Consider the following 22,825-nt stretch of genomic DNA (forward strand, 5'->3'; position numbering starts at 1 on the left):
TTTGACTGTGTTTTTCTGTTAGTGAACGCAAAAGCTAAGACTGTTGTTTGTCATTCAATGTAGCCACAAACAGAAAATCCAAATTATGCGTTACCAACAAACTTAAATCGTTTTTGAAAAATCGATGGTGCATTTTACAAGAGTCCTAACAGTGTGTAAATGAAAGTAATATTTCGTACAGGAACGCATGGAAATATTTAGAGATGACGTCACAAACTATGTCATAACGGTACGTCAATAACAATTGCAGTGAGAAAACCTAGGTTATCGTTTGGTGTTCACAAATATGCAACTGAAAGCTTAGTTTAAATACAGTTATGGAAACGGCGGGATAGCCTGGTAAAAAACACCTGTACCGCTACACCGTACTTGCAAAAAACAGTGATGTAGCCTATGCTATACTTAAAACTAAATATTAAAACTCTAAAATACTACAGATGGGAGCATTCAAAAATTGGGTTTGCGAACCGGTGTTGAAAACAAGTCATTTACATTTAAAAGTTTCCTTAGTCCACATCAAGTCATTTTCATGAAATAAGTCAATTTTACTAAAATGTAGGCCTATATTTAAACTCTAAAGCACCGTAACCTGGGTCAAGTTATTATTATAAATGACTTCGGTCATGTCAAGTAGTTTGTCTAAACAATTTAGGTCAAGTTATTTCAGTTTGTCAAACGTAATGGGTCACGAAAACTTTAAATTTATTTAAAGTGGTGGCAGGCTTGAAAGGTTCAGAAGCCCTGCTAGGTTTTCAAGATTTCCTAAAGACGGTGTTCTGTGGACAGGTTCGGTTTCGTTATGGGAAGAACACATGTAATTTCCTGCGTTGTCAGTCGTGTTAAGCTCTTTCCAAACGTTTTAACTCAACAACAAGGCTGGTAAGTGCGCTTAGCGAATCGCATCGAAAACAAATTGTTGTGTTCAGCGAGATATGTTGTTCCCGCATCGCTCGAAACCTCCATGTCATCAGATTTCGCCTTCATGTAAAACCGGGTCACGTCGCAAAAGGCAAACATCTCCGACGGTTTCTTATCAGCTTTCCAACTGGTTCTGTTGAACACGTCTTGTTGATAATTAACCCGCGTAGTCCAGCAACCCGTATATATGGCTCGCAATTTCCCCGCGGAAGTTTGTCTCGTCTCAATTGGAATCCAAAACCTTTCGAAAGTGAAGATTAAGATAAACAGCTCAAAGGGGTATTGGTTGAAAGTCAAGCTTTAAAAAGCAAATTACAATTTGGTCTAATTAGCGGCTTCAAGATGCGATTTAACATTAAATAAAAGCTAAACTTTCCTACTGAAAAGAAGATATTTTTTAAGTTGCGTACTTTGACTTTATGTAAAACATTTTAACTGAATGATTAAAATTGCAAGTGTGTTATATGTATCGATGTTGGATGCTATTTTAATTCTAATAAATTTGGTATTAAATTAATTATTTTAATGAATATACGGTTTACGTCTTATAAAGTTTAAATATTGTTAGGAAAAAGGAAGGGCTATGAAAAAGTTAAAAATAAAAAAACGCGTTTTATATCATTGATGAGCTGCAAGTCACAATTTTCATTTTTAGTGCAGTTGTAAAAAGGTCAATATTTTGATGTTATTTGTTTTAATTGCATCGACTATTGTGAAAGGCGGGGGTTATGGTTATGTTTCCAAATTATAAAAACAATTAGTATGTTTTATACAATTGGAATGTTTTTAATTGGTAAAAGGACTGTAAGAAAGCGGAATTTACTATAAGGCAGGTTGCCTTTTTCTTAAAAGTCATACATTTGGGCTATACAGGGTAAGAATAGCTAACAGCGGGTATACAACGTCATAATAAGTGGCGTTTAAGAAGTATTTTAACCTTGCAAATATTCGTATACACAGAACCTTACGGTAAACCGATAGGCCTATAACGTCTAACGCACACCCATCCATAACCTTTACGGACAACAACTGAAAATGATGTTGACGCTCTGGTGCTTTCTGGCGGTCGCCAGTTGCACGACGGCGACAAGTCACGTGATCAACATGCGACGTAACTTCGCCACCCTGACGTCACCCAAGTTCCCGCTCTTTTACCCCGACATGCTGGACGACTCGTGGACGATTTACACAGAGCCTGGCTATAGGATTGTGCTTTACTTTACCCACTTTAACTTGGAGGACTCGTTTGACAGACTCCCTTGCTCTGCCGACTTTGTCGAGGTGAGCATATGCTGGTCTGTTGAATGTAGGGATGTTCGGTAATATCGGATCGTAGCCGATACCCGATGCCAAGTTCAAGTATGGGTACTCGTTTGGTACTAGAGCAGCAGTTCTCCACCAGTGGGCAATGGCCCTCTGGTGGGTCATAAGAACATTTGAGGTGGACTACAGACCAATTTAAAAAAGCTAGATTTAGTTTCATTTGTGTCACTATATTTCATTTTGCAGGAATAATGGCTTGGGGAAGAATTGAAAAGGAATGTAAATTTATTGTTTAACCGCAAGTATCTCACTAATGCACGGTTGAATAAATAATCTGTTTTGAAATATGCTCTGCTGTGTTTTATTTTAAACCTATTTTACAGTTTTTTCTTTCATAAAAATATATTGGGCCACAGAATTTTTTTGCAACGTAAATGGGCCACGAAAGAAAAAAGGTTGAGAACCACTATACTAGAGTGTATCGGTGCCGGTCAGTTACCAAACTACAAAACAAAAATTTTAATGACGGCTTGCGATCGAACGTAGTAATTTTTACCTTGAGATGTAAATCTATCATAAAATATTCAAAGGTTAACAACTAGAGGAAACAACACGCATAAACGCTAAAGTAGATTTTGTTTAACAACCTGAAAATGATTATCTTTGAACGTTTGCATTTCGTTTTTTTATTATAATTATGGCGCCACTTGGTGGATCGGATTGCATTTACCGGATCGGATTAAAATGTCAAGGAACGAAATCCTACTTGAAAGCTTTTCTTTCTTTTTTTCCCGATCATTGGTAAAGACAAATTGGCAAAATCAGTGTAAGAAGTAACATGCAAATGCAAATCTCCACTAAAACTCGAACTATAATCTGTAAATTAAATCCTTACCGTATTTGTTAATTGGCCATTTACCAAGGAACACTTTAAGCTTTTCTCACCATTTATTTGGCCTGTTAAAATTTTGCCCTGACGTTGTAAATCTTGTGCTTGTTTTAATTACATTTTAGTAAAAAAAATGTCTCCAAAGAAACTTTACTCAACGAGAACCATAGTGACTTCGTTAATGGGTCATTTCGTTTAATGACTTGACAAGATTTACAACGTCAGGGCAAATTCGTTTAATGACTTGAAGTCATTAAGACAAATAACTGCTAGGTCTGAAAACTATTTGTTTACGACGCCTCCTTATATTTTACTGGACATAAAGGGCTTCCTAGTTGTGATTTAGCATAAGGCTATAAATGTTTTTACTGTTTTCCATCACTAGGACTAAATGTATTTCGCATTTATTTGACTTGGACATAAATGGCTTGTTTATAATATTTTACTACTGTATAATTGTAATAAAAAACGATAAATTAAATTAAATGGTTCTAGTGATTTTCGTATAAACATGTCAAGGCCCCAGTTTCCGGTTTTCAAACCCAACCAAGCTGGCAAACAGACGATTCAGTTAACTTATTGAATTAGTCAGTTCAACTCATCCATTTTAATCTAAAGAGTTCCTATGTTTGGTTGCTACCTGATTATATACTCGCTTGCCTTCTTGTTTTCAGTTGTTCGACGGCCCGTCAACCACCAACACGTCATTGGGCAGATTTTGCGGCAATAACCAGCTGTTCAAGTCAGTATTAAATTTGTGGAAGCCTATCTGCATCCGGACTTAATTTTTGTCACATTTGTCCAATTTGAATGGCGTGTTTTGATTCTGCTCTTTTTGTAACCCATTTAATTAGTCTATATGTAACTTTTTAGGGTAGTGCATCCTGTTTCTGCTTCCTGGCGAGTCAGGCTCCATATTTCCTCGTACATTTACTTAAAAAGAAAAACAATGAAAAACTTTAGCTGATAAATTAGGGTTGTACGATACTGGTTATTTTATTCGTATAGAGATACATGGTATTATGGGCAAAATGTAACTGGTTCGATCCAACTGACTAGGTCATTGCTACATGGACAAAAAGGCGATATGATCAAATTTAAGCACAATGTCAACAATTTCCAGGGTAGTAGGTCTAAATTTCCATTCATGTTAGCAAGCCTATTTATCATCGATTTTAAATGCCACAATTTCATCACAACCACTCAAATATCAGACGATACTATAAGTAAACTTAGAATATCGGCTCCGGTCCAATATTATCGGACATTCCTATCCTAAATAAAGCCGCCAAGATTGTTACATTACTTTACTCTTACTTTATTTACTTTCTTTTAGTTAGTAAAAAAATAAATAAAAACCGTGATCACGTAGGCGGTTGGCCCAAAGCGAGGCCTTGCCGTGGCTTGGCTGACCCTTGCGATTACCCCAAATGCGTGTAACTCGGCCGTAAAATAAAAAAATAAAAAAGATTGTTACATTTACGTGAGTTGATTTTCACTCCAGGGACGACGCCCCGGCGATTTTCGACGAAAAGATCGTTTCGACTGGCAACTCGCTGAGCATAAGATTCAAGTCGGATTATTCCAACGAAGACCTCGGCTATGTTCCAACCGGCTTCCGTGCTCACTATCTAAAACAAGGTGTCGAAAGTTACCATAGTGCGGGATTTGTTAACCAGGGGTGCCAAAGGGGTGTGAGAACTGTTCCCAGGGTGTGCGGTGATGCTGAATCAGACACAGAAAATATATTACTGTGATTTATTTATTTCGCTCAGTTAAATGTAGAACTAACTTACATTACGGTATTGTATTAGTTATATTACTGTGTTATCAATTACTTGTATAAAAATAAAATTACATAAGTTTTCATATTTAAACCATTCTAGAAGGGGGTGCGAGGATTGATTGGTGATTTGAAAGGGGTACAGCCATGGAAAAAATTAAAAATCACTGCCCTACTGCCCTACTGCCCTAGTGGTTTTAAACGGATATAATGCCAGCGCTGAAAATTTAATATTTTCGTTATTTCAAGTAGTCTCATAAGATTATAGCTTATGCTATTTAATTTCACATCTATGCTTTTCAGCAAGTGCTTATGCCATCTTTTGCCGAAACTTATGCAAATATAAAAATGAATCTTTTATCATATACGCTTTTTATTTTGGGGGGGTTTTAACCGTGTAAATTTTCAAAAAGCTTTCTTTTTTCTAAAGGCTTTTCCCGTTTTCTTCACCATTTTCAGACATAAATGAGTGCGCTGTTCTGGAAAAGGCCTACGCGTCAGCTTTGGAACCCGAGAGTGTCGGAAAGTGCGATCAATTTTGCAACAACTATCCTGGGGGCTACTACTGCTCCTGTGGTGTCGGCTATATACTCGGCGATGACGGTTATACTTGCGAAGGTTATTGGCACACTTTATTTTATAACAAAATGAGGTTTCGGTTAGGAGCACAAATTGATTTTCGATTTTGCTAAAAATAATGTTTTCCGTTAATCATACCAGAAGTAACTTGAGGCGACCGCTTTGTGTTCTCTCGTAATTTTCAGTGTTTGGGATTAAAGGGGAGAAACAATATAGTTATTTTCGTATTTTGTTCATATTCAGTTTAGCCCTAATAATTTAAATCAAAATATTTTTAGTAATTTCAATAAAGATATAGATTAAAAGTTTTGGATTTCATATCCCATAATTTTTAATTTTCTGAGAAAATCAAAAAGTTTAATGGAATGGCACAACGCCATCAGTTTTTATTGAACGCAATTTAACAACTATGTACCGTAATGAAACCAACACCAGGAAAAAGCCTGCAAATGAAGGACGATCTAGTGAAGGTATCATCACAGAAAACATTTCAAATACTTTGTACGAATGTACATGCTTTCACAGGAAACTGCCGTGACCAAGTGATTGAAAACCCTGAAGGTGTGAACACGTTGGGAACTCCAGGATTTCCTGGCTTGTACCCGAGATCGACAAATTGCCAGTGGAAAATACAGGTACTTCTACTATGGACCCCAGCAAATAAGACTAAAATGAGAACAACATCAACCTTTGAATATAACATCGTTTGGAATAAAACTAAAAAGTGCAGCTATAATAAATAGTCGGAATAACGCCTAAATCAGAATAAGGCCTAAACCCGTCGGAGTAATACCTAAATGGCCTGGATAACCACAGCTAACCCTAAACAAGGACAAAGAGTTCTGTGCCAAAATAGCGACACCCCAAAGGAGCCATTTAAACTAGGACGCCCAAACTTTGACGTATACTTGGTTGTTTAACTTTTTTCAAGGCCTTACTCAAGAGCAAAATGTCTTGGTAACAGATAAATATTTGTAAACGCCCGTGACAGAAGAGGCATCGTTGTTTTCACAACGGCAGAGGACTGTTTACAAAAATACCTGTTTACGATGTACAACTAAATATGCGTGTCGTTGTGGAATGTTTCAATCGGGGTGGAGCCCTTTTTAGAACGCAGCTACATATTTCCAGACTTGGACAACTAGATTTATTTTGGCTTTTGAAAATTAGATTAGAATTAAAATTAGACCGTTTTGAGTTTTCTCAAATTAGATTAGAATTAGAATTACCAAGTTCCTAAAAAATCAAATTTCAACTAGAATTTGAACTAGAATCACATTTAATTATTTACAATCAATCTTATTTAATCGCAATTTATTCTTATAAGAACGCGAATGGTAAAAATGTGTGTTCTACAAACAATTCACAAATTAGATTAGAAGTAGAATTAGCCGCATTTTGCTCTAATTCAAAGAATTAGAAAACTAGAATTATCTATAGTTGTCCAGGTCTGCATATGTCAGTGGTTCTCAGCCTTTTATGGTTTGCGGCACCCCTCAGAAATAATAAATGGATTGCGGCACCCCTACAAGATTTTTCCGTAGGTAAATCACTAGAATGTCACAATAAACGGAAATAGAGCAACACACATCAACTCTAGACTGCGTAGGAAAGTATAATTTGGATTTATTTTCATTTTAATCTTACACAAAAGTTGTAAGAGTTGAGCAAAAATTAAATTCTTAAAAATTATTAACTATCTCTCGGCGCCCTTGGGCATTAAAAATAGCACCCCACGGTGCCGGCGCACCCCGGTTGAGAACCACTGACATATGTTTTGGCCTGATATTAACAAAAACATTAAGGATCTGTACAGCAAATCTATATGAGGCTTTATTGTTACATAGAAATGTTCTTTACTAACCACTCTGTGTTTGTCTATTTTAATTGTACGAGTCTGAATATGTTTCGTTTTGTGAGTAGCTCTCTACTTTTCGAAATAAATTTTGGCGCGATGATTTTAAGGAATTTGCAAACGACAAAAAATTCAACTTCTCAAATTTATTCGCAGACAAGGCCTGGTGGCAACATTGAGCTCAACTTCAATCGCAAGTTCGGAATTGAACAGCACAAGACTGGAATGTGCATCTACGATTGGCTGGAGGTCGGTGTTGTTAGCCACAATGACAAACCTGTAGGCTACCAAGGAATTTCCTTAAACACGTACTTTATTGACGTCAGCAATTCTATTTTTTAAATCTTGTGAAGGTGAAGATAGAACTTGTCTGGTAATCACCAGCGATTTCCACGTCTGTTGAAATTGTTATTACAATAAAATGTGTCGTTTATATTTAGGTGTAGTTTTATTCGTATTGTCGTTTTACGCGTACATTGTCCATTTACGAACGTATCCAATAATTTATTTTTGTTTAGCTAAGTGCGTTTTCCGTTGTTAAAAGTCTTGTGGGTAGTTTATTAGTGCTTGTGGTCATTCATAACGGGGCACTAAAGCTTTATTTTCATGGTACTTAGATACACGTCAGACACAATATCTTGTCGTTATTTCGTTATTTTCTTCTGCGTGGTAAATGCGTGCTTGGCTGCTTGCCTATTGTGCTAGAGGTGCTGGTCGCACAAGCGGCTTCCTGGAACTTCTGATATATGGCGATTGGTGTAAAAACGTGTGAAGCCTTGTTAACCACATAACTGCGGCAAATGCCCCCTGGCAATTTAATCTTCGAAAGGTTCGGGACACACCTTAACTGAAAAGATGCTAGTTTGTCTAGCTGTTGAAATTTTTCCAACTTACAAGCGTCGTAAGAGGTGCTTTTGGTTCGGAGTAGCACAACTTTTTATACTAAACTACTTGAGTTCACCCAGAAAACATTTGTCAAAAATTACCAATTTTTTGATACCCCGAACCCATTTAGATACCTATTTTTCATATTTCCATAATCCAAACGTTCAAGCATGTTTTGAAATATTTCTAGTTAGGTACCGATCCTTTGGAAGTTTTTTTTAGTATAATAGCCACAAAATCAGGGTTACCAACTCATTTACTGAATTACTTTAGAAAATTTACCACAATTGTGAAGAAAAACTGAAATTTTAATTTATTAAAGCGACTTGTGCAGAAACTCCTATATTCAGGCTGACCGAGCTCATAGGGAATTCATCAATTACCAAACTGTCTAAACTTAAGATGTTTGTCATGCTTAATTCGTTCATCTCATCGTATAACTTGTCCTAAAATAGGAACTGTTTGTGAGTTAAATCGCCATCGAATTTCCAACATATCACGCAAACCATTGGTGACGCACACAACCACCTATACGCAACGAAAATACACTTTTTGTCATCTGATGTTTTTCAGATCTACGACAACTCGGGCAAGATCGGTCGCTTCTGCGGGGATCTCCCGCCCAAAAACGGCTCGTCGTTTCGCTCGAGTACGAATTGGTTCAAGGTCGTTTTTCACTCGGACCACGTGGAAGAGGAAAGTGGCTTCCAAATCACTTATCAGGCCCAAGGTAACTGTCCGTGTCCACTGCCGGAATGGTGTTTAAATTTTAATACCAAAACAGCGTGGGCACGGTTAACATCTAAAGACGTAAACACCTAATTTAAACACCTTTGTGTTTAATTTTAATTTGGATGTTTAAATTATAAACGCTTTAAAAATGTTATGCTAAACACCCGATATTTAACGGGTTTAACAACGATTTTGGGAAGATTTCAAACAAAGTTAAAGATTTTAAACATTTTGACAAATAAACACCTGATACACGCCAAGGTTTAGACGTGTTTAATTCGATGCATTAAATAAAAAGAATAAAGACCTTTAGGTTGATGTTATCAGTTGTTGTTGAGAGAATAGAGAAGCATTGTTATGTTAAAGCACTTATCGGTTGTTTTATGCAATTTCGTCGGCGTTTGAACAATTTGAGTATACAACTTGGCTCTAATGGTCGTAACAGATTACATTAAACAAAATAACTAAAACCATTGTTCCCTAACTTAATATGTCCAAGTCATTTTTCATCTGTCAAAAAGAGAAATGCTATAAACGGTTGTGCTGAAGTTGGTAAACTGATCAAAATTCGCAATGAGAGGGCGAAAACACTTAAAACAAAAACCCTAAAAATGTTTCAAGTGTTTAAAGGTGAACAAGTTGGACGCTTTTCCAAGAACATTATAAGAAAAAAAAAAGAAAACAGTTATTTGTATACTTTTCATATTCTCCCCGGATATCTGCAGATCTTTACTACGAATGGCATGGATGTTCTTACACCTAAGGTTTTCCAACTTTGGTGCAAAATAAATAATAAATTGGAAATACATAAAAAGCATTTTGTTAAATATATGAAAACAGGCACTGGGTTTGTTTGTAGAAATTGGCAACAAACTCAGCTTTCGCGCACGGAAAACTCGGCAATTAAAATTACGCGCCTTTCTCATAGCCGGTTTATTACCCAATAAACGCGACGGTGAGATACGCGCTGACCAAGGACACTAAAAGGCTCGGCTTTTACCCTAACCATATATCACTCATCTCATGCATTATACGTTGCATTGTGTAAAGCGATGTGGCAAAGAAACAGGTCGGACCGCTTTTAAAATGCGCTTTAACAACCATAAACGACAACAAACTGTCCAAGTTTGTACGGTATACATGATGTCAATTGAGACATTTAGGCGTTTGTATAGAAGGGTGTTTATATGTCAGCCGTGATTAAATCTCCTGTACGTTGTGGGAATTTCGTATACAGTTATTCTAGCTTTAGGTTTTACGCTTGAGGCGCTTAAACGGTTAGCTGATCCGCATTAGCATACGATTTTAAGAAGCATTTTTCTTATCGCACCAACATTTTGAAAGGGTTTTCATGAACAATTACTTTTGGCACTGGGTTTCAACACTCTCGGATTCGGATGATTATTTGTCTAATAAAATAATTACGTGTGTTAGGTTGAGCTTTCAAAACGATTTTCTATTTTTTTGTATTTAATCATCGCTGTTCAGCTTATAGATTAGCCAAAAAAGCGTATTTAATGGCTAATATGGGCTGCACTTCGGGTAATTTAGAAAGCCATTTTTGAACGCGCTTGGAGGAAGTTATTTGGGTTTATTTCTTCTTGAAACCACTAAACAATGGGCAGCAAACGGTAATTCAGTATTTCTCACCTCACCACAGCATTATCGCTCGACAGAGTGCACAAATATACAACTGAAATAATTGTTGAAAAAAATCAACGATACAATTGGATGGCCTGTTGATAAAGGACATGGCCTGGTAAAACATATAAAATTATTTTACATGAACGCCATTCCGGCGACAATTCTTTCACCAGAAGGCCGTTTAATCCCATTCTGCCCAACTTTCGACACTGCATAAATCCAATACAATGATAACTATAACTCTTACTACACGAAAACAACAGGCATGTAAATATTAAGTTGTCAAAATTCTAAAGGTACAGTGTCCCATTAAGTCTTGCGTTCTTGCCAACATGCGTATGTGTAACACGAATAGGTTGTTTTGCAAACACAGCAAGTTTTTCCAACGCAGCACACTTGGGAATTTCTCAAAGCACGCAATTTGCCAAACACAGACCTATAAACACCCCTCGTTCTGTCGTTCAGAAATCCGATGCGCCATCCCGAAGCCTCCAATGCACGGAAGAATGACAAGACCCGTTTTGCCACCTGGCCAGCCCCTAGGGGACGTCCCTTTTTCATCCCTGCTACGTTTTGAATGCAACGTCGGCTATCGACTTATCGGCAGCGCTAAGCTAATCTGTCTGAAGGACGGAAGTCTTAGCGACTACACCCCGGTTTGTGAAGTCTTTTAGCGTCGCCGAAGATGGGCTTATGGGTTCCGTGCGACCCGAGGACTGCTTTGACTTATTTTGCTTGATTAATTTTACCAAGCACATCTTTTGACATAATTGTCTCGTGAAATCTTTGTTTTGGGATTTGAAACGTATGGCGTGCAGGTGCCCGCTATACGGCTTATTGGTAAAAAGATTTATCGGATACCTTTTAGTGCGTTCCAGTCGTCATAACCTGTACTTTTTCCACTAATGTCTTCCAACAAGCAACTTTATTAATGATTTGTTAACACCTACTTAAACTGATGAAATTTATCCGCTTGTTTCTTCATCAAATCCAGTGGTTTTAAAATGAGTTTCTTTGTCATTTATTTGGGAATAGTTTAAACAACGAAACGAGATGCTTTTCGAAGAACAAAAAAGTTTGATTATCCGTTAATTAGTTTAAATTCTACCTTTGATTTGAATATTGATAATAATTATGCTTTGTGTGACCGTTCAATTTTAAAATCGTTGATGATACATTCCTTGAAATTTTTATTTTGAAATAGTAAATTAAAATCCAGGCAACAGTACAGAAATGTTCAAAAAACTAATCTAATTCTAGAGCCTTTTAGGTATACAAAAGCGTTTTTAATTACGCATCGCAATGTACAAAACGCAAATTAAAATAAAAGCATGTATAATTAACGTTTGTGTTATTGATAGAACGAGACCTTTATATGTTTAGCCAAGGTGCCAATAGTATAGGATACAAAGGGAGCAGTGCGAAGCGTGGGGATATACATTTAGCCATATAAGTCACTTTGTAATTTATAAGCTTATTTCACACCACGTTTAAAATGAGTCTAAAGTAAAACTACATTTTTTACATAAGTCTACATGCAGTATTGTAAATAAGGAGAAACGTCGTTGCCTTCCATAAGGATGAAACATCGTTTTGAAGAAATCCTATACCCACTTCCCCCATGTTTATCTCTAAAAACATCATTCAGTCAATTATTTGTAAGGATTGTAGGCTTTAAAGTACTTAATGTTGGTGATGACCACAGAACGATAAACTTAAAACGACCAAACAAGTTGTAATGCAATACTTTTGTATATTTTTGAAACGATCCAATTATGCAAATGGTCGAACATTCTCGATTTAGATTTAGTGATTTACCCTCGCATAAATTGGTAGAGCTTTTCAATGAATGGCGCTTAATGGCGCCGTGAACAATTGCCGATAGAGTGCTTTTGATTGCACGTGCCTTGATTACAGATTGCAGATAAGAATCGTTACTTGTCAATTCGTTCGCTGCCGCGGGCGTGTTGGAATCCAAGTTCGTCGCCTCATACGATGTGTTGCCTTATGCAACGGCCGTGATTTTGCGAAAATATTTCGCAATTTCTCTACCAGTAAATCAAAACCGGATTCTCGAGTTTAAACAAAGTCGTAGACTCACCACCACACTGCACGCGGCCTATAGAAAAATTATGCAGCATTTTGTGTAGGGATGAAAACTGTTTTTCTTATAAAATCATATTGTTACATTTAACTGTACCATTTCTTAGAACTTTTGCCAATCTAGAATTCCCCAAATTCGGTAGATATTTTGGACTGTATGTTATAAGGGTTTCAACCCGCACAGTATATCGTTTTTTCTAATTTACTCTACTCTGGATTTCTTACAACATTTATAAACATGGCACAAAAGTAATCCTGATAAATCGTTACAATTCGGAACATTTCAACATTTGAATATAACCATTTTTTAGTATTTACAAATTCAATTTTGTTAATTTGGATTTATAAACTATATATGGCCACTTAGAATGGCGTTTTGTTTTTACACTCAAATTAGTCGGAATGGCCAAACAGTTTGTGAAACCCCGGTACGGACTTTTGCTAGTGTTAACTGCTTGCCAGTTATTGGTGCTCTGAAAACACCAGGCAATAGACTCGTTTCGACGCTAATTGCTGGCAAGGTGTAAAGTTTGAAGAGCGATTTAATGGACAGCAAACGGTGCAGGTCGCCACTCACACCGAAACGCAAAAGGGTTTGGCATCAAATATTCGTCCACTTTAGATGCGACCTTCACACCATCCGGTTACCTGGTAATATTAGGCCCAAACAAAATATATTGGTCTTGTGGTAAAAGTATCATTTACAATTATGTTAGAAAATCACCTTGAAAATATGGACATTTTCAACAGTGCATAAAAATTAATACTCGTACGATTTAGTGATAAACCAGTAAGCTTTTTAAATTAATTACACTAATGTTAAGTTGTTTAACTTCACTTTTTGTCAAATAATTTAAATTTAAATAAGGCTTTTTAATGTTTTGCTGTAGACGCAAACGCTAGCCAAGCAGTTCAAAGTGGAAAATACAGACGTTTAAGTCGCATTTGTGCGAAACAATAGGAACGTCCTGTTGTGTAAGAAAAATGTCTCCGCCTTACAGCAACACTTATATACACCAGCATAAGGTATACCCCGTGTAATTTTTTTTCTTTGCTTTGATGCTACTTGACCGAAAATCAGGGCGACGAAAGGTCCTACAAACAAGGCCACCTTCTCTCACTAAATTTGGCCGAGAACTTAACGACACTAAGTACTGCGATTACCTCGAGTGCGCAAAAGGGCAAACGACGTGTCTTCTGCTCTCCGTATGCCCGCCGGCTACAGCGCTAGCGTGATGCGGTGGGCGGCCGTCAAAAACCGGGTATTCCACTTATTACAGGCTCTCATGGCGGGCAAAGTATAAAGGCGAGGTGCCAGTCGGCGTTTCTGGATATAAACGCTGGCCACTGTTCGTGGACATAGCTGTAGCTTGGGCAGGTAGACTTGACGTTGCGTTTTGGACGCGGGCGTGTCCACAGCTTAATGCGACAACGCGTTGAGGGCGACGGGCGCTAACGGAAATGAATCGATAGTGACATGATAGCTGGTTAAGCATTATGTAAAACGTTGTCATATTTCGACTTCAAAACGTTTCATTGACAGCGCGTATCAGCTGTGTTTGTGCGTTTAAGCTATTCGTAGAACTATATGACAATCAATGACGTGCAAAATTGAGCTAAAGGGGTAAGAATAGCCGCTGATGGTCGTTTTGTCCAGGTGTGCTAAAGCTGCGAAACGCTAAAAAAACGTTAACACTAATAACGAAACCTTGCGTTCTGTCTCGCGCCCAGAACAAACGTAAAGCCCCAAAAAACGACTATAGATAGGACGGTTCGGTAAAGGGCGCCGTTTTCAAAGTAATCAAACGACGTCCAATTCAGGAAGTCGGGCGGTTCCATATTCGCGATTTGTTCAGTCAGGCTTAGAGGGACCGGTTTAGAGGCTAAACAGCTTTTTTGTCGCGTCATAATGAACAGCGACCCGAATACTACGGAGCTGCTTTGTTTTTGAGCCTGCAGTTGAATCAGCAAACTCATGTTTTAGCTGAAACAATGTCTGAGTCATGGCCAGGGTAATTAGCCCTTATAGAACGACGAGGGCTTCCGTGGTGATTTTAGAATTTTAGATATGCGCGCAAGCGATGACGTCCAAAGAAACTGTATATTTCGCAGAGGTATCTGTATCGAGATTTAGAATTATTTATTCAAGTGCATGGCAGGGGCAAGAAAGAGCCAAAGCACCAGATTTTGAGCCCTTAAATGGAGTTCCTGTGTTAACAGTAGGCGATTAGGATGAACCGGTAGCATACGCTATATCGCCTTATTTTCAACGTTGTATAGGCTAATGTGCCACGTGCTATTGCACTACACGTACATTTTTTTAAATTTGTTTTTTTTAATGTAACGCAGGTCCCAATACACACCGGAAACCTAAAACTCATTTGGCTCAATTCAACTTTAAACTACAAATTCAGTTTATATTAAACCCGTCCAAATTCAAACATGGGAATCCAAGCTTACCCACGCGACGATCAAGAAATTAAGTCGGTCCTAGTTACCGGAGGTGCCGGTTACCTTGGCTCCACAATTGTCCCCATGCTGCTTAAGGAAGGCTACGAGGTTGTGGTCTACGACAAGTTCAAGTAAGAGACTGTTTAATATATAAACTGTTGCTATACCAGGCATATTAGTACTAATGGAACATAGCTCCTCTTGCAATCGAAATTCTTAACCAGCGTTTCGGCAACCTTTATGCAAGTTGCCATCGTCATTGTGAATAGGTTGCCGAAATTGGTTACGAATTCCAATTACCAGAGGAGCTTTTTTGATTAGTAAGAGATGTTGCCGATTTTTTGGGGAAAACTTCTACGATCTTAATTAACAACTAGTTTTTGTTAATAAGACAAGTTAGGTTTAAGTTTCACATACCTGCTTTCAGGATATAGTCTTCAGGGCAATTTGAGTGATATTTCTCGGAAGAAACTATTCAGGGGACACTTCGTTCCCATATTCGCTTTAATAGTAAACTGTTCGTTGTAGGAAGCCTATATCAGGCCTGGTAGCTTCTTTTATTTACTTTGTCAGCCTGTGCCAGTCAATTCAATGGCATTAATTTTGCCGATAACCTTACTGCGCAAGTAACGTACATCACTACAAAAAGCACTTAAGTTAATTGCAAAACCAATTTACAGCTCTAGGCGCCAAGGCGGTCGCCGTGGCGAATGCAATGCATTGGACAGCACTTGCAGCCCAATTAACGGAGCGCATCCTGTCGCCCAATTACTACGTTAACGTATAAACGCCGTTACTTGCTTTTCAGCTGGGGTGTTTTCCCTCTTGCATGCTACGCTAACGACCCGAAATTGCGACTGGTCAACGGCGATGTTTTGGACGAGGAAAAACTAGCAGAGGTAAGATTGACATGTTTGTTCTTAAGCTGGGCGATACAGGAACACGCGTCTAAGTGGCTCTAACATAGGGCAAGCATAACTTTTCAAGCGAATAGTTCAAACTTCTGTGACACGAATCTGAAACTTGTATATCATTACAAAGGATTTCGGCTGTGTACATTGTTCGGGGCTATATTAAGGCTGGAAAATAATAACTTTTGCCGCGACTTATTATGTTTTTTGATATGCTGCAAGGTAAAGCTTTTACTGGTCGTTGCTTTATCCTCCGAAAAAAAATTGTAACAAAAAAAGTGTAAAGTAATGCTCCCGACTTCTTTAAAAGAAAAAGAGAGCTTTAAGGTATACAAGCGTGTTATTGCGTTAAAAGTTTTACATTAACGAATAATAATCTCTCCGCCCTAGACAATGAAAGGAGTCGACGCAATCATTCACCTGGCCGCTATCGTGGGTTACCCGGCCTGCAGCAAGGAGCCAGAGGTGGCCAAGGCAGTCAACGTGGAGGGCACCCGGAACGTGACCAAAAATGTCGCCGAAAACCAACGCCTCATATACGCCTCCACTGGTGAGCCCGCAAAAACATTTTTTTTCTGATACTTCGTATTTATTTTCGATATTTAAAAAAATGTTATCTTTCAAAGAGGAAAGCGCCTAGGTACATCCAAGAACATAGCTGGATTATTTACCTGATTTTATTGGTTTCAGATAGGCACCGTTACCACTCTAGTTTCGGTAGAGAATTCGATTTTTTTAAATCAGTATCCAGAATGGTCATGTACTTCTCTTTCTTGACATATATTATCATATGCGGGGCTATACAAAGTTAACAGATTAGTAGTTTACTGCATGCTTAAACTTTTCTAGTAAAATAATCTTATCCGTTATGTTTCCTGCTTGTCTTACAGCAAAGCCATTTTTGGGCTCAGTATAGTCAAATTTAAGTTAATTTGACTAACCGCTAAACGGTCAACTGCAACCCCATTGATTCCACATCAATCGAGGGTATTCGGCTAGTAAGCGATTAACTGTCCAATTTCGTTCGTTGTTTGTTTAAAATTAACCTTTTCGCCCCATCATTTTCCAGGTTCTTGCTACGGGGCGGTAACCGGCACCTGCACCGAAGACACCCCGATCAGCCCCATCACTCTTTACGGGGAGACGAAGGCCCAGGGGGAGAAGTTGGTCAGGGAGAAGGGGGGCGTCGGCCTTCGCCTGGCGACCGTTTTCGGGGTAAGTCCTGTCTATGATCGCTAAATATCCAGAGTGCTATATTTTACCATTATTGCTATGAAAAAAAGGTTTATCATCAAAAGGGGATTTAACGGTGTGGGAAATTTTAATGTTTACTGCTAGGGATGTCCAATAATATCGGAACGAAGCCGATAGCCGATGCCAAGTGGTATTATCTTATCGGTACTAGTCCGTTACTAAGGTGATATCGGTGCTGACCCTTGGTTCGCGATCAAATGTAGCAATTATAAATAAAAGGTATACATTTATCAAAACACAGTAGGTTAACTACTGGAGGTAACTAAACCTATTAACTCCAAATCAAATTATGGCTCCAATCACCAGGAACAATGACCTTTGGGCCTTTCAACTTCATCTAATTTCCCTATTTAAGCATAGTGATGACGTCATTTAGATCAGATCGCGATACTTTTGGTCCAAAATGTGGGGTGATGGACATCGGAGTAAAATGCGTGGATGATATTTCGCGACCATAATTTTGGAAAGCTCTGTAGCCTGGATCAATTCCTGTTATTGTCCGCTCGCTTTTTCGCCTGGTTTCCGCTCAAAAACGTCTAGTAATTAATTCCACCTTCGCTGCGGTGAAGTGAGGCAAGAACGAAATGTCCGAAAGGATTAACGCCGAACAGGTTTAACAGGAAAAACCGGTGCCGTCAAAGTAGCTTTAAATAAAGTCCTCGAAACCATGGATATTTATTGTTGATTGCGGCGCTCCCATATTATGTGCACGAATGTTGCTAGTTCAAGGTTAAGGTCATACCTTATCGCGTCAAAAATCTTTTATCAGTGCCCGTGAGGCGTTTAGGGATTATTTGACTTATTTAACGGAGGAGTTTAACCTGTCTTACCTTACTTCACAACGAATGCCAGTCGCATTATTTTGGCTACCCACAAGGTGTAGTTTTCGTTTGTAGCCGCATTTCAGCAGATAGCCGCATTTCAACTTTTCAAATGATCTTAGTCTAATGACAGATACCGCATTTTTTACTTTCTGAAATCGAAATGCGTAAAAGCAATTATAGCTATGAGAACGCTGTTTCACGCATAAACAAAGGAGTGTAAACTTACTGACCAATTCACAGATGTAATGACCCACTTGAAAATATATTTCAACCATAAAAACACAAAAAAATATAAAAAATGCTATATGTATTTTAACAATTAATTAATAATTAAAAAATATGTTTCACCTAATATATTCCCTGCTATTAAAAATCATGCTAAACATATAAACTTAATGATTTACCCCCTGAAATCTTAGTGAACAATTAGAAGCAGGTTTCTACTTGTTTTATAAGGTCAATTTATAACGCAAACTTTAAAAACATCTTGCCGGCCGTGATCCATGCGAATCAAAAAAAATAGCTTCTTGTAAGCGAATGAAAAATAAGCATTAGCATAAAAAATTTCGAATTTTAATAATTAATTATAAGACATATTTGTATTGCTTCCTTAATTTTTCTAATTAAGAAATCTTTCTCACAACCAATCTTAATTAGTATAAACATGTAACAACTGCGGTCGGCGACCCAACCGAATCACACAGCGACCCAATTTTGGGTCGCGACCCATAGGTTGTGAAGCACTGCCTTAGGTGATGAAAAGTGTAAAAAATTAAAACGTGTAGGAGATTAACAAGTTCTTCTAAACAACCTATAGTGCACCGGACTTCCTTTGCTTAAACCAGCGAGCATAAATCGTCATTTCAGCATCAAATAACGCCCCAAACTCTTCCAGGTTTCTCCGCGACTGCGTCTCGACCTTCTCGTCAACGATTTGACCTCAAAAGCTCTTAAGATGAAGACCTTTGACCTTTACGAGGGTAACTTCCGTCGAACCTTCCTCCACGTGCGCGACGCAGCACTCGCATTCATCTTCGCTCTTCAGCACTACGGGTAAATCTTCTTCGAATAGTTGACTTAAATGCACTTAGAGGATAGGGTATTCTAAGTATACGCTGGTGTATTAAGTATGTTAATGTTACTCAAGCGTGACGCAAGCGGGTTATGACGTCATACAACATATAATTACCAAAACATCAGCAGACCGATCACAACCTGGATTCAATCAGTTCACTACGGATAAATCTTATTCGAATATTTGGCTTAGGGCATAGTTTATTACGTACGATAGCCTCAAGCTTGTTTCTTAAGAGATAAATCAGGACTGGTGAAAACAAGTTTATTCGACCCTAAACTCATACAAAAACTGAAGACCTATTATCTCGTCACCTCGGTAGCACCTTGTTCACTATACGTTTTTTGTTTTGAAGAATAGTGCATTTAAGTTACATTTTTTCTCACTACTAATACTAAAACTGAAGTCTGTTTATCTGGTGATTTCGACAACACCATGTTTAAGCGTGTGATGATTCGGATAACATTACAACTGTAAACTATAAGACCTCATCTAAAGTGTGTCCCTGAAATATAAGGAAAACTTTTTCAAAACGAAAGCGTTATATAGTAAAGACAAAAAGTATTTTAATACAACAAGTCTTTGTCTTCTAAAACCTTTGGAAAAGAAACTTTTTTCAACCTAAACTAAATACAGCCAAACAAATGTCTATTAACTTTATCTACTGGCTATTTAAATTTTTATTTTTATTCCACCCTGAACGTTCAGACGCATATACACATCTGGCGCGCCTAAGTTTTTGTCGGCCATATAACTACTCTACATTGCTGCATGTTATACACCTTCCGTTAAAAAACTGTAACATGATAAGGAGTTCCTGATGCAAAGTTGTACATACCAGATGCATATAGTAGTCGATACTTTACCTGTAAATATGATATCGATTTTGAGGGCGTTACTAAATTGATACAGCCCAATGTTGCACCCAATGTTTGCGAACGAACTCATTGATTCCTACCGACAAGACTTATTTTTCAAGAATTCTAAATAGCCGACTTACCTAATACCCAAAACACCCTTTGACGTTCAATTTCTTTTGTTTTTTCATAATTGGCCTTTTTAATGTCTTTATAGTTAGCATTAATAGTTAGTATATAGTTTTAGATTGATTACCGTTTGTCTTGACCTTTCTGAGTTTAAATGGGCCCGCGAATCGTCTAAAGGTGCTATAAATTAACCACGGCTAGTTAGTAAGCATATTTAATTGACGAGCCCAAAAATTGGCACTTGGACCAGACGCACCTATATTTTGTCTAAACAACGGCGACTTATACTCGTAATAAAATGTCAAGTAGCAAAAAATCCTGATTCTAACCAAACCACCTTTGCAACGCTTCAGAGCTATGAGCGGTTCCGCCTTCAACGTTGGCGATGAGTCGATGAACATGACCAAGATGGAGGTTGCGCGGCTAATCGAGGGCTGCGTCGAAGGCTGTAAGATTACCGAGTCGAACAACGGCACCGACATGGACAAGAGAGACTACGCCGTCAGCTACGCCAGGATCCGTGCTCTTGGCTACAAAGCCGGCATCACGATGCAACAGGGTCTCGAAGAACTGCTGAAAATCGTTCCCAATATGACTGCCGACGAAGTGCGACGCAGCAAGAACGTTTAGGTTCCTTTTTATTTGCAAGTCGCCGCCCGTTAGACGCTTTAAAACTCATCTCAAACTTGTTCGCATAGCAGTTGGTACACGATTAATTGGTTCACGACATATTCAAGCTACAAGTGTTTTACAAATGTCCTCTAAAATGGGTTTCATACACATGCGGAATTATGCCGCGTTAAGGTTTTGCAATAACTTGATTTCTAAATGTTTTACCGTCGACGACGATTTCTTTCTTCCCACAGAGCTCTATCGTTTTGTTCGGGATTTAGCTATTAAATTGCCATTAAGCACAGCTAAAGGTGCTCTTTCTGTTACATTTTTGCGACATTAAAAACGCTTTAATTTGGATTTTTTAAGTAACATGGAATGTTCGCGCAACACTTTGGAATTTGGTATACCTTGTTCTTAGAATAGACTTTTAATTATTTGTTTTCTGTATTATTAGTTAAGTTGAAAAACAATTTATTTATTAAAGAAACATATTTAAGTTTTTTGTAGTAGCCTATACTTCTTGAACTGCTGTTTAACGTCATTGGTAAAATACATTCCTTTTAAATTTTCTTATGTTTTTCTTTCAATATTATTTTTAACATTCTATAAAATAGACACTGATAATAGTTGCAAAATGTGTTGAGTCATATACACCGCAAACGGATATTTATACGTTGTTAGCAGATATGCCTGTTGGACTCCGTTTTTATACAATGATTTTTGCCGCTAATAAAAAGTAACTGTTATATTTTGTGTGCTGTGTTCACGTCAACGGTTAATTAACAGCGGCGAGACAGATAGACAGACAAACACTTGATTAAAATGGATATTCAAAAGGATATGACCTTCAGTTTTTTTCAAACTGGTTATTTTATTTTTTTTGCCGTTACTTTTGAATTCAAAATTGAACGTGACTCATTCGTGTGTGGATTTCTCAATTGACTATATTTTTACACATATTTCAGAATATATGGCTGTTAAAAAAAAAAAAAAAAAAAAAAAAAATTGTGCATATTTTTAGGAATATTTTTGCGTTGTAGGATCGACATTTAAATGTCTAACATAACTTAATACCACTATACTAATAGTTTATAGGTAATACTTCAACACTCTTCAGTTGGCATTTTTGCCAGTATCGGGATTTGATAAACAAAAGACAGAAAACGACTTTTATATCATTTTTATCGAGTAAAACTAAAAGTATTTGTTGGGGTAAGTAACCACTGTTAAGATAATTTATTTGAAATTCTGGATATACAGCACTCAGGTAACTGACCAAGAAAATGGTTTTCAACCTCACTACACATTCTACTCAAGTTACTAAGCATTAATGTAAAATAAGTTTTTATTTTTCAAACACCAGTTTAGATACAAAAACTTTTGATAATAGTTGATATATGTTATGTTACAGGTAAGTATTATAAAAAAGGGTAATACCCCCTCCAGTGGTGGGATTCAGCCGGTTCGCACCGGTTCTATAGAACCGTCTAACGAAATTTTATGAGACCAGCGAACCGGTTAGCATTACTGGTTACTGTCAATGGATTTTTGCTCTATCTGATACGTGTTTTTTTCCTTCAAAATATGCAATGGTCAGGTTCGCACGTATGTATAGTGTTAATTTTTTGATAATTGTAATAATTTTCCTTGGTGTTAGTTTGGCGGGACATTGCATTGTTGCGTCATAAGTACAAGACATGAGACGACTGCTGCAGTTTAGTGTGGCTGTTAGCAGTGATTGGATTCAGCCGGTGTCAACCTTTCGCTGGAATCTGGGGTTGCATCCTGTTATTGCAACACACTATAATGGTTTGCCGAAAAATATGACTTTTGTAACAGAACCGGCTGAAAAATATAACTTTTGTGATATAACCGGCTGACAAAAAAAATTGAATCCCACCACTGCCCCCCTCCATTCTCGAGACAATGCCAAAAAGCTTCGTTGCCAAATTTAGCACGCCAATGTCTAACGCAATACAAAACATATAAAATTCAGCGCAATAAATATGTAATGTTAAATAAATTTTACGTGTGAATTATAACGCATTTTAAATATAA

General features: G+C 37.7%; 2 protein-coding genes across 2 annotated transcripts; both read left to right on the forward strand.

Annotated features, from left to right (window-relative positions):
* The first annotated feature begins 1,964 nt into the window (after positions 1-1,964).
* Positions 1,965-11,222, forward strand: LOC146146924 (mannan-binding lectin serine protease 1-like). Its single transcript, XM_083387874.1, has 8 exons — positions 1,965-2,232; positions 3,745-3,812; positions 4,575-4,711; positions 5,313-5,471; positions 5,958-6,067; positions 7,444-7,536; positions 8,746-8,902; positions 11,014-11,222. The coding sequence occupies exons 1-8, from the start codon at positions 2,023-2,025 to the stop codon at positions 11,220-11,222; spliced, it is 1,143 nt and encodes a 380-aa protein (XP_083244000.1). The 5' UTR covers positions 1,965-2,022.
* A 3,871-nt stretch (positions 11,223-15,093) lies between these two features.
* LOC146146925 (uncharacterized) lies at positions 15,094-21,515 on the forward strand. Its single transcript, XM_083387875.1, has 6 exons — positions 15,094-15,233; positions 15,911-16,001; positions 16,404-16,563; positions 17,083-17,228; positions 18,987-19,144; positions 20,506-21,515. The coding sequence occupies exons 1-6, from the start codon at positions 15,094-15,096 to the stop codon at positions 20,780-20,782; spliced, it is 972 nt and encodes a 323-aa protein (XP_083244001.1). The 3' UTR covers positions 20,783-21,515.
* Positions 21,516-22,825: the final 1,310 nt, after the last annotated feature.

The sequence above is a fragment of the Ascidiella aspersa genome, chromosome 4, assembly GCF_963924565.1.
Source record: "Ascidiella aspersa chromosome 4, kaAscAspe10.2, whole genome shotgun sequence".
In the NCBI taxonomy this organism is placed as follows: domain Eukaryota; kingdom Metazoa; phylum Chordata; class Ascidiacea; order Phlebobranchia; family Ascidiidae; genus Ascidiella; species Ascidiella aspersa.

Bases quoted from the DNA above. Each gene is read 5' to 3' on its own strand.
- LOC146146924 (XM_083387874.1), top strand. From the start codon at position 2,023: ATGCGACGTAACTTCGCCACCCTGACGTCACCCAAGTTCCCGCTCTTT. The intron at 2,233-3,744 runs GTTCGGTAATAT...TCTTGTTTTCAG, and splicing joins GGTCTGTTGAATGTAGGGAT to TTGTTCGACGGCCCGTCAAC. The intron at 3,813-4,574 runs GTCAGTATTAAA...TTTTCACTCCAG, and splicing joins GGCAATAACCAGCTGTTCAA to GGACGACGCCCCGGCGATTT.
- LOC146146925 (XM_083387875.1), top strand. From the start codon at position 15,094: ATGGGAATCCAAGCTTACCCACGCGACGATCAAGAAATTAAGTCGGTC. The intron at 16,002-16,403 runs GTAAGATTGACA...TCTCCGCCCTAG, and splicing joins ACGAGGAAAAACTAGCAGAG to ACAATGAAAGGAGTCGACGC. The intron at 16,564-17,082 runs GTGAGCCCGCAA...ATCATTTTCCAG, and splicing joins CCTCATATACGCCTCCACTG to GTTCTTGCTACGGGGCGGTA.